Source organism: Hyaena hyaena, unplaced genomic scaffold, assembly GCF_003009895.1.
Source record: "Hyaena hyaena isolate Hyena2069 unplaced genomic scaffold, ASM300989v1 scaffold_43, whole genome shotgun sequence".
NCBI lineage: Eukaryota > Metazoa > Chordata > Mammalia > Carnivora > Hyaenidae > Hyaena > Hyaena hyaena.
Genome location: NW_024080675.1, coordinates 1448572 through 1461013, shown reverse-complemented (window position 1 = coordinate 1461013; position 12442 = coordinate 1448572). Strand labels below are relative to the sequence as shown.

The following is a 12442-nucleotide window of genomic DNA, read 5'->3' as shown; positions in this document are numbered from 1 at the left end:
TGAAATGATTTGTCTTGCAGTCTCACCTTGTCTATTTGCCATGCCAAAGCTAATCTGTATCCTTTTCCACTTTCTCATTTTTTCCAAATATTATGGCTTCCTCCATTCCTGTAAACCAAATTCAAACCGGTTGACATGGCACTTCAACCTTTAACAAGTTCCTACCTCTCAATCCTCAGCCCTCTGTACTATCCCATGCCCTTTTGCCTCTTAATTTTAATGTACAGGAATCCTTTCCAAAGATCTTCATCCCTTCTTTGGAGTATTTATGTATCAATTCTATTATCTATTGCCATTTATTGCCAATTGATTTTTTTCTTATGTAATTTTTATCTGCTATCTCCCAGCCAGAAGCACAAGTTCTTTAAAGAAATTCTTTATATGAGAGACTACACTTATCACAGTCCTGAACTCATATAACCAAACTAATGTACTAATGTACTCTTGGGTTAGTAGTTCCAGATGGTCATATAATAGTAAAACATTTAAAAATCTGTATTAGTAACTATGCTTACAAATATCAAGTACCAAGAGGCAGGTTAACCTATAATTACATAACTTATGTGCTTAATGTTTGTAACAAAAACATTTCACAGCCATTGAAATTTCATGTTAGTGACCTTTTGCAGTATTAGCCCTTCAATTTCTACTGCAATTTTTGCCTACATACTTTTCCTTCCACATTACCATCCTATAACCTGGTCACTGTGCATTAGCAACACTTAAGCTGAAATTTCCCTGTAAATACTTTAAGTCTACATAACCCAAACTAGTATAGGAGGGGAGGCCACATGCACAAAACAATGAAGTAGATATTAAAATTAGTTTATTTTTCTACTTAACGTTTAATAAATGAGAAGAAACACAGTAGTCTGTCTCATAAAGAACATTTATAATACATAACAATCCATAAAGCCTCATGGTGAGGTAGGAACAGCTTTGGAAAACAACGCACAGTCATAAAACATACAAAAAGTTAGGTAAAATGTTGCAGCACTAAAGGACATTTGATCTGCATCTGCATTTAATGAGATGATACTTGCATTTAACTGTGCCACATCTGGCCCAAAAGACAGGCTATGGTCGACACAAAACAACACAACATGGAAGTTTCATGAAGAATCACAGAATACATTGATAACGCTTCATTGTGCTGTTTCAAGGCAGAACCATAACATGGCAATTTGTGTCTTTTTATATATAGCCACATAATAATTGTATGTTACATTCCCTTCAGCATCTTTTTGCCAAAGACACTGGACCACAAAATTTTTGGTTTAAAAGTTTAAAATGAATGACATACAAAAGGCTGCTGTGCCAGTGAAAAGGACTGCTAAATATTCCAGAGCTTGTTAGTACAACAACATAGCATTGCCACATAATATTGGGAGCGCAACATCAAAATAGTGCTATTACAATTCCCATTTCAGAGGGCCAAACACTGTATTTGACAGTTTTCCATTTAAAAAACAACAAAAAACCCTCCACCTTCCCAAGCGTTTTAACACTGTTTTAGGACTTAACTGAAACTCTATTAAAATAAATATTTCTATATTGTAGAATTATTCTCCATATTTGTGTATGTGTGAACATCTTAAGACAGCAGGTAAATGACATTTATATAATTCAAAATGATATCTGCTTAGAAACAGTGAAAATCTTCAACTCAATACCAGTTAGCCTACTAAATACTTCACATTAGGTTCCATAGGCCATTTCCCTCAAAACTTTCAAAAGTTCAAAATTAACTGGGCATGTTAAACAAGATACAAACACGTTATAACATAGTCTTCTACCTATTGAGATTTTTCAAGGTGCTCTTGATGGAAATTTTTCCTGTTCAAATTACATACCTTAGTTACTCAAACGTTGTTTTCTAAAACGCTAAAATTCATACACCAAAGCTTTTGTCCTTTTTTGAAAAATTTTTAAGGTTCCAGTCCGTATTTTTACAGTGCAGATGCCCTTCAAAAAAATCTACTAAACAATCATTGAAGCTATAAGGTGACAGTGGAGAATGAAATCTCTCTCATCACTAAGGCGGCATTTGGCTTGGAAAAATTTGCGTTGGTTTTAATTCAGGAACATGCAGCACCTCCTTTTCACAAAACCGAGACAACAGACAAGTTTCTAAACACATATTCTAAACACACTGATCTTGCTCAAATATAAAAGAGCCAGCAGGAGAGATGCACCTCCTAAAATTGATGCATTGCTATAAAACAGCATATTTAAATATTGGGTTTAAGTCTCCTAATAATTCAGAGTATTTCCCTCATTTTCTTTCAGGGAGGAATAAGCTATTTTGGAAAAGACACTTAAATCCCACAATATTTAAATATAAAAGCATTTTTTAAAAGATAATGCTAAAAATGGGTTAGAAAGTGCATTGTAAAGAAATAAATAATTCTCTGCTATAACTCAAAAGGTGAGTCAGTGCCCACTGATTTTGCTATTATGACAAAGTCTTCTGAAAAAAGAATTCTGCGGTACCACTTTGTTACGTGTAAGCTACTTAAAAATTACACAAGTGAAATAACTGAAATCTAAAGGCTGTTACCTTCAAAGCACTTTCGGGGAAAAAAAAAAGCCCTTGTCCCATGCCTGTACACCATTTAAAAAAAACAACCCAAAAAAACAAACAAAAAAAACACCTCAGTTAGCTGATGTCTTATGCATTGTACAACCTTTAAGAAAGACCCAATAGAGGTTTTGTAAGGAAAACCCCACTAAATGTATTTTACCAGTTATCCTATTGTATGTGCCATTACCAAAATGTTTCTATGACTGTTATAGACTTAATAAAATGTTTTGTAGTTTTAAGTGTTAAATTAGGAACGTACGTGATAACAGTACAGTTTCAAGCTTTCTTTCTCACTTACCCAAATAAGGAGATTCCCAAATTTCATGTTTAGAAAAATTGTTTTGCAAAATTCAAAGTAACTTCCAGTTTAGGAACTGAGTTACACAATTATCAGATAAAGAGTATGAAAAGATCAAGATGTATTGCAAATTGGCAGGTTATGGTTTTGGCCCATTATAGCAAATGTGAACTTACAAACTGTGTTCCTAAAATTACCTCATTCTCATTGGAAAAATCGGCTGTTCTGAAACAGGCCCATTGCCAGCAATAGGCTTATACTAGAAAAAACACACCATCTACCACAAAAGATCCCTTTAAAAAGTTAACTGACCAATGCCAACGCTTTCATCTTAAGACCCATTAAACAATGAATTATTTCAAATCCTAAAAGACAGCTACCCCAAAAGTAGTCAGCTATAAAAGTTACTGAAGTAGTCAGGATACCTTATTTCTAGAAAAATAGAGCTATACATGATAACCAATATTCATATTCATCCTGTTGAGGACAAATCTCTAGTTTCTTCACAAAGCATAACCCCTCTCTGTCAAGAAAAATAGAACTTAACCAGCCTTAAATAGTATTTGTGTATGGACTTGAAACCCACAGCAACAGTGTGATAGCCAAGAACATCCTGTGTAGATACTGTGGCATCTTACAAAATAGGCCACTTTAGGAAGACCCGAGCAATGTCAAGATAGGATGACCGACAGAATCTTAATTAATTTTGCCTTTACTAACTTAGCTTTTTAAGACTTTAAAATCCAAATTGCATTTAACCCTTAGATTTCTTCTCTCTCCTCCCTAAGTCAATGGCTCTGGGCAAAGCACAAGAACTGCTGGTTGTGCTCGAAAAAGCTGTTTGGATCCATTCATGATTGGTCACCATGAAATGACTAAAAGTTTTTTTTTTTTTTAATATATACAATTTAAAAGAGTACATTAATAAGCTTGCCATTTAACATGTAATTATTAGGTTAATGTCCTTAAAAATATTTTCTGTATGTATTTCGTAAGCCAACTTTCAGCTCAATGTTCCTAATGCAATCTTTCAAAGAAAGTGATGCTGGTGAACATGTCCACGTTTTAGACTAACTTTGGTAAAATAAAACATGAGTTAAGATTCTCCGAAATGCAGTCTGAATATTAACTTACCATAATCTAAATATTTAATTTGGTGAATCTTCTTCCCTGCTCTTCCTTCTCCATATGCCCTATGATATGTAAACTATTATTCAACTTGTTAATTATCTCAATTGTTTATTAGAATAATACTCAGCAAGATAGAACCCAGGATAGTAACTGATCTTTAATATTATAAATACCCCACATGAAGAAAAAGGGGAACTTTTTCTAATAAAACCATGAGTCATTCTTAAAAACATGCTGCCATTATGCTACGTAATGATCTCAGAGGGCAAGTAAATATTACCCAAAATGTCAAATGAAATGAACCTGTTGATGACTTTTAAAGTTTAGTGATTCTAATTCTAATAAATAAAGTATAACACTGGGGGAAAAGAAAAACAGAGAAATTCCAGTAACAATTTTAATTTATTTATCCCCCTAATGAATTTTTTACCATGTAAAAACTGGAAATCAAATGTCATTATGTTATATAAGGTTTATACTTACTTTAAACAAAAATGTAACATAGTGTGAAAACTGGCTTTCCAAAATTGTTACAGCATAGCTGTACTCTGCACTAAGAATCACAAAGTTGTAATATAGAACTCTGTTAAGCAGTCCCATTATGTTCTTACAAAAATAGAATTAAACTGTGTGACCAGACAAGGACTTCAATTACACTACTTGGCAAACTTAGAATTTCAATGGAGTCTTTTTCCTCTTGCAGTTTAAAGCAAAAGTCAAATATCACATCTTTCTCAAGACTCACAAAGATGATTCAGGTTGTTTGTTTGGCATTTTTTTAATCTCTATCACAACAGCAGGGATGCTTTCAACTTTAGTCCTCCTGGGCTTCTTCTCTAGATTGTCACTAAGTTCTAAACAGGAAATGCTAACTGTTGGGGCCTTTTCTGCATCCTTTCCAGAAGGGGCTTGTGGCCGTGTCCCACAGCATTGCTTCAAAGCACACTGAGTTCTGCAGGCAAGTTCACATGGGACTACACTTGATTTAGAGCCTACACTAGCAAATTCAGGCTGAATGGTAGTAGCATGAATTCCGTGATTATGAAAAACGTCTTTAATGATTTTGGCCACCTGCATGTATGATGTCGGGTCTTCACATTTTATGTGAGCAGTGGCAATGATTCTGCTTCCAGCAAGTTGCCAAACATGTAATTCATGAACTTCCTCAACTCCTTCAACATCTCGAAGTTCTTTTATCAAATTTTTGATATCAATTTGTTTAGGAACAGTTTGTAGAAGAATAAGAGCAGATTCCTTAAGTAATGGATAAGTTGTGTAAAGAAGTATACAAACCATTACAATGCAAAGAGTTGGATCTAAATATAGCACCCAGCAAGGACCAGCCTCATAAACTGTTGCTTGAGTACTATTAATTACTTCTACAAATGCTTTGCAGGGGTCAGGGATACATGGATTCAAACAAAACTCCCCTGCAGGACAACCTTTCCAAGAAAAGTAAAAGACCAAGGCATTTACTACTACAATCACTGAACCCAAAGCATCTCCAAAGACATGCAGGAAAACTCCACGCATGTTAAGTTGTCCAGCCTTATTATCATCTTCCAATTCCATATGGTCAGGTTCTCTGATAAGATTCCCATTCACTTGTACTTCCACTGCATCATTTCTGGACTTTTCTGGATCTACAAAAAAAGAACAATGCTGTATCAAATATATTTAAAGTGTTTATATTAACATCCTCATCTAATTCCATCTTAGTCAAGGAAGTGAACGTTTTTCATAAAGCATAATTTTAAAATGTGCCTAGGGCAGTTTAATATAAACTGACATACTGGGAACAAGTCAGGGCATAATGGCCAGGGCTAAATCAAGTTGTTAAGAAGATACTACACTTCCCCATCCTCCCAACCACCCTCCTACCTCCCCACCTCCAAGAAAAATTCATCTTTTTAATGAAACAGATTCCTTAAGTAACGGATAAGTTGTGTAACCATGAACATCCCGCTGTACTTTTCGGCATATACACACAGAAAACATAAAGCTGAATGCTATCCCCCACAAATCAAATACAACTGTGGCAAAGTCTACTACAAATGCCTGATTTGACACACAGCTCTAGTCACTCTTTGTCATTAAGGTGTAGTGGCTAACTTTTAAACTTTTATCATGAATATGAACCATAGAGTCTCTTGGTAAAGAGAGTTCAGAAACTGAAATATTAACAATCATAAACTTCAGGAAAGTTGAAATAAATGATCACTATCTACGCTACTAGCTCTTAAACCAAATGTATCCATCTTTGAAAGGAATTACCGTATACACCCCAGAGCAGCTTAATTTTTTTTTGTAATAACACCTTGAAGAGTGAGGGTGAGGGGAAATTCAATCGTTTATTAAATCTTTTCAACATACAAGTTGAATATCATTAACACGACACCCTGCATCTTGAAAAGGCAAAAACTGTGTTGTATCATACTACCAAGCTAATAAACGTAAATGAAAAAAAAATGGAAGGAAATACACCAAATTGTTAGTGTCACTGAGCTTGGGTAGTTGGACTTTGGTTGAATCCTTTTTCCAACGCCTCTCTTTCAACATTTTCCAAATTTCCTTCAAGAGCAATTATGTTTAGAATGAAAAGCATACAGTAAAAAACAAGATGAATAAATTGCCATCACTTTTATTTTAGCATGATTGTGAAAAGTCCTCAGTGAAGTGTGAAACATGACCAGACAGGTTCTAAATCTAGGATTTTCAGGACCAGGCTTCGATTTTAGGCAATTAACTGAAACACACATTGCCTTCATAAAAGACACCTCTAACCAGGGTTTTGAGCTCAGGAAAGTCAATGGCTAGCTGGCTCTGAATACGATACTGAGAAACTTGTTTCAAGGGCCCAACAACTACTTGGGCAAAGGAAAGGTTTCAAGTAGCCACCGACCAAGGATGAACTGGGGGTTCTCTCCGTTTCCCAAAGGGAATTTAATTAGGAAGCGCTTTTGATCCTGTGAAAAGCAAAAGCAGGCAGTCCCTTGTAGAGGCGGCCAAGTGCGGCCGTGAACTACAGCCGGCTGACGGTCACCTCCCGACCCTTTCCCCACTCTCAAAGCCACGGTCTCCACCGACCCCAGCCGCTGCCCACCACTCCCCTCCCGCCACCCCCCCCCCCCCCCCCCCCCCCCCCCCCCCCCCGGCCCCGGCTCCTAACACTCGGCCGAAAGGGGTCGTCCTATTTCCTCGTGTGCCCTGCGGGTGCGGGACCCGGAGGGCGCTGGGAGGAGGCGGCGCGGCGCCGGCCGGCTCGGGCACCAGGGGGCGTGCGGGCCATCCCGCCCCGGGCCAGGCCAGGGTCCCGACTGCCCCAGACCCAGCCACCTGCGGCAGCCACCCTCCCCTCTCACCTGGCCGGTCCACTTTCAGACCGTTGGAGTTGCTGCTATTGGCCACCAGGGTGTTGGTCTCCTCCTGTTCGGGCCTCTGCTCGCCCGGGGTCACGCTGTCGTCGCTGCTCCCGGTGCGGTTGCTCTTGCTGCGGGCCGCCTTGGGGTGGCCGTGACCCCCGTGCGAGTGGCCGTGGCCGGAGTCGTTGCCGAAGCCGCTGTGATGGTGGAAGAGGCAGAGCCCCATGACGTTGACCAGCAGCCCGGCCACGCCGACCCCGAGGACCACCAGCGGCTGCTGCATCTCGTGCGGCTCGATGAAGCGCTCGATGGCCTCCAGCAGGATGGCGAAGCAGAGGCCGGTCAGGAAGATGGCGTTCACCAGGGCCCCCATCACTTCGGCCCGGATCCAGCCGAACGTGTTCTTCTGGGTGGCGTGGGTCCGCCGGGCGAAGCGCTCGGCCACCAGCGCCACCACCAGCGCCAGCACGTCCGACAGCATGTGGAAGGAGTCGGAGAGCATCGCCAGGGACGAGGTCACCCGGCTCACTACCACCTCCAGCACCATGAACATGAAGGTCAGCATCAGCATACACAGCAGCCGGCCCCGGTTCCGACCCCAGCACCCCATGGCTGCGGCTCAGGGGCCCGCCGCGCGCGGCCCGGCGGCTACACCCGCGGTGGCGTTGAGTCGCCGGTGACCCGGCGACGGAGGCGAGAGGGCGGCGCGGGTCTCTCGCCGCCCGACCCGGCTGGGCCCACTGGGGAAACCGCTGAGGGGCCTCCGCGGCCGGACGGGGGCGAGCCCGGGGTCAAGCCGCCGAACCCCCGCGCCTGAGGGCGTCCCCGGCGGGCCGGCGGCGCGCAGCTTCTCAGGCGGCCGTCCTCGGAGCGGGCTTGGAGGCCCGGCTCAGCCCCAGCAGTCCCCACACCCACAGAGGGGCGGCGGAGGCCGAGGCGTCGGCGGCGGCGACGGGGACCTGGGGCTCCCGGAGCCCGGGGACGAAGAGCCGGAGCAGGAGCAGGAGCAGACGGGCGGCGGGGGCGGGCGACGGGCAGCTCCGCGCTACGAAGGCTCCCAGCATCTGCAGGCTCTCCGCGCAGGTCTTCCTCCCCTTACTGGTCTCCTCCGCTGTGGCTCGGACCGGGAAGCCGACGCCTGAAGAGCTAAAAAGGCGGCGGCCACGGCAGCTGCACTCGGCCCGGTCTCCGGCGCCTTCTTCGCCCCCCCGCCTTTGCAGACGGTTTACAAAAAAACTTTGCTTTGCACTCGGAACCCCCGTTTTCACACGGACCCGAGCGTGACAAGGCCTCGACGCCCCACCCACCAGGCCCGGCACGCTTCCCCATTGGCCAGGACCCCCTCACGACAGCCTCCACGTCCCGCCCATCTGCGCTCGCTATTGGGTGGAGGCCCGGCGGGGCGGGAGGGGGCGGTGTCGAGGCTCCAACAGATGGGGGCGGGGCCTTTCCCTCCTGGAGCCGGGCGTGGGCCGGGGGCCGCGGCCGGGTGCAGCGGCGGGCGTCGTGGGGGAGGGTAGGGGGCGCGGGCCGCGTGCAGCGGGTGGAGGGGGGAGGGGCGGGGCCGGCAGGGGCCCCCCGCGCCCCAGGGCTGACGCTCGGGCCCTGCGGGTCCTCGCAGTACCCCGCACGCCTACTGGGGCCGGGCAGCAAACAGACTTTGATCCTCCGTGCTGAGTCCACGTGGTGAGGCAGGAGGGAAGGGAGGCTGGGGAGACAAGTTGACCTAAGTAAAGCCATTTTGGTATTTAGGCTGACCCTTAACCTAAAAGTCAGCAGGTCATAAAAAGAGTCACAAGATCCCACTCATGGAAGACCGCAAGACCGGACTCCCTCTGGCAGTAAAAGGCATAGAGCCTGGACATTCTTAAAATTGCTCCCTGTGGGTAATTCCACAACCCTAAGACAACAGAGAAACTAACCGCTCAGCGTAAATGATAAACCTGAAGTTTAGAATAAGCCCCTCCCGTACCTTGGCTAATTTTGAAAAACTTAGAAAACCTTTCGTTTGAGGCGGGGGAGGGAGGGGTCCTCTTCCTCACCTGGGAGGAGAGACGGCTACTTTGGCCGGGAAGTAGGTCCTTTCTCACTTCTGTCCTTGATACACCTTTGTCCCTTTCTCTAAATGGCTTGATCTCGAATTCTTTCACCGCAAAGCCAGGACCCCGCTTGGCAGGCGGCCTGAGACCCTCCCTCTCGGGGCTTCCACCGGCCTGCATCCGTTAGAAGAGACCAGAGACCGCGCCCGCTGTGTGACAGACGGCAGCCAGGGAGGGGCCGAGAGGGGGAGCCCATGGGTGAGGGGCGGGGGGCGGGGGGTGGGGGGAGAGGGACGCTCTCCTGTCAAAGAACCGGGATGAGGCCACTTCAGTGAAAGGAGTGCCGCTCGTAACCTGGGACTGCTCAGCACCGAGCTGAGGAGTTAGACCTTTGGAGCAGTCCCGCAAGCGGCGAGAACTGAATCCGTGTAAGTATTTCAGTAAAGCAGATCACCCCTATCACCACCATCCCTAGGAGTCCTTGTGTTAAGGGCAGATATTTCTGTCACTGATTATCTAAGGACAGTTTAGGCTACAGACTTCAAGCAGGAGCAACCTGGGTTCGGGACCTTGCTTTGTCACTAGCCAGCTGTGTGACTTTGGGAGAGTCAACTAATCTCTCTAGATCTGTTTCTTCACACGTAAAGTAAAGGATTGGGCAAAAGGAACTCTTCAGACTCTTTCGGATGCTAAAATTCTAAGGCTCTGTGATTGAACAAACATTTTATTTATGGACTACAAATAGCCAAACCCTGAGTTGGTTGCTATGGGGAAGGGGAGGGGCGGTTGAGAATGCAGAAGAATGAGCTTCTGTCCCGCTGGAGGCAAAATATAAGCATATAAAATGTTTAAATTACAATGAAATATTCAATAACTTGTGTCAACAGGGGTTCAGAGTGCATACATATGCACTGAGTGGAGATTAGTTTCTCTGGAAGTGAAGAGTTCCCGATCTTAAAGTGGAGGGGTTGGAATCAGATGACCTAAGCTGGACACCACCCCCTCCAAGGCCTCACCACAGCCTCTGAACTGGAGGAAGAACCCCCACTGTTTTTGGACAAAACAAGACAAAAGCGGGGCTAGCCAGTGCCTCAGGATCTATATATAAGGCTAGTTTGGAGCCATGTTATTTTGCATTTAAAAAAGTATTTCTATTTTTTTCCCCATTTGTATGTGGTGTGTTTTCTCATTTCCCCATCCAGGGTACACAGCCCAGATCTTCATCTTTTATTTCTGTTCTGCAGTAAATTGATAGGATTTGATGGTTAATTGGGAGGGTGAAAACTAAGGAGGAAAATTTAACAAAGATAGTTCAAGTGTTTTAACCTGACAAGGAAAATCCTGCTTTAAACAGGTGAGGAAGTTGGGAGGGAGAGGAGCTGATTTTAAGGGGAAAATACTGAGCCCCTTTTTTAATGTGCTAGCTTGGCAATGAAATCTGGGCGGTGGCGGTGTCAAGGAGTGGGGAGATGGGTCTTGGGACTTCATAATCTCCCCTCCTTTGGTATGGACAACTGATACTTATCTGATCCTAAGCACAGCTTCAAATCCCCTTCCGGCCAGCCCCTCCTGTATAGAAATTGGGGAGCCACTTTTGGGTCAAGACATCCTATGGAAATGGCCCAGAGGCAGTTGGAAGACCATTTTCCCGCCTCTTGGGGGCTGCTATGTCCCTTTATTTAAAAAATAGATTTATCCAAATGTGAGAATTTAATGCCCAAAGAGGAACCAGTAAGGAGATGTAGAAGGCAGTGGCACTCGGCAGGACAGCAATCCCTTCAGTACCTAAGCGGGCTGAATTGGAAGATGTTTCAACCCATATAAAAACAGGCTCTTAGATTCAATTCAACCCAATAGTCACTCATGAGAACCTATTTTGTGCAGACTTTTCTTTCTCTTGTAAGCCATTTCACAATGCACTTTATTCTCCCATATAAAGGCAGGAGGGGGGAGAGGTGGGGAGGGAGCTACATTTTCCAGTGTGTAAAAAGTTGTAATCATGCACCCCACAAAGAGTAATCCCATTTACCTGACAGCAAAACATTTCAGTCAAACTTTTCCTCCCCCTTGCGCTGTGTAGTCAAAATACTTTGGTAGCTTGACTGATATTTATCCTTTTTTAGCTGAGAGCCCTTGCACATTGTTAAACACAGCCAGGAGTGGGTTAAAATAAAAGAAAGCCATGGAATTACTCAGCAACAACCCTGGAGGTTGTGGTCCCTGGTTGAGTAAAATGGTTTGGCTTTTTCTTCCTAAATCTTGAGAACTCTCCTGATAATTTGCTTAGTATCCAAACTGACTAAACTCAGCATTCTTTAAAGATGAGAGAATAATGCTCCTTTTGGAAAGAGACTGCCAATTTGAGGGAAAAATCAAATGTGTAACACAAACTGCAATCTCAAAGCCCCCTAAAGACCTGATCCCACTGTCTGTGCCAAGCTCCTCCAACCTGCAAGGGGCCAGCCTGAAGATTATCAATCCAAAATGTAGGTTGGTTACAAAGGATTCTTGCCAAAAAACCTGTTAAACACTAACACACTTCTCAATCTTACTTATCAAAAATCATGACTGCAAGCATGGAAAAAAAGAAAACCATGTGAATGCCAGATTACATTTGACTTGAGTTCATGGTAAATGACTTCTAATGTTCGATTAAGGCAAAAATGATGTGGGGTGGCGGGGGAGGGGGGAATGGATCTGTTTGGCTTGTTTGTTTGTTTTGGAAGGTATGTGAATAATCATTATAAATATACGGTAAAATCTCTAGCAACAACACAAGGGCCAGCGTTTGAATTTCTAGCTGCTCCCCAGGGGAACAGGCAGTAGAAAAAAGAATAAACAAGTAACAATGCAATAATAAAGCCCAGAAACATCACAAAAGGGCTCAGAGGTATAAGGGAAACCATATGAAAGAAAGGGTCAGAGCAGGAAACCCTATGAGGAAGCAAAGGGGAAACGGGAACAGTGTAGGCTAGAATGTGCATTGAGAAGCCCAGGACAATCGCTAAAGCTTTTTGTACTTGGTTGA

At 44.1% G+C, this 12442-nt stretch overlaps 1 protein-coding gene across 1 annotated transcript; it reads right to left on the bottom strand.

Moving 5' to 3' along the window:
- Window positions 1-871: 871 nt before the first annotated feature.
- SLC30A1 (solute carrier family 30 member 1) lies at window positions 872-8677 on the bottom strand. Its single transcript, XM_039230107.1, has 2 exons — window positions 7376-8677; window positions 872-5656 (listed from the first exon to the last, which is right to left on the bottom strand). Exons 1-2 carry the CDS (start codon window positions 7983-7985, stop codon window positions 4755-4757), a joined length of 1512 nt encoding a protein of 503 aa, XP_039086038.1. The 5' UTR covers window positions 7986-8677; the 3' UTR covers window positions 872-4754.
- Window positions 8678-12442: the final 3765 nt, after the last annotated feature.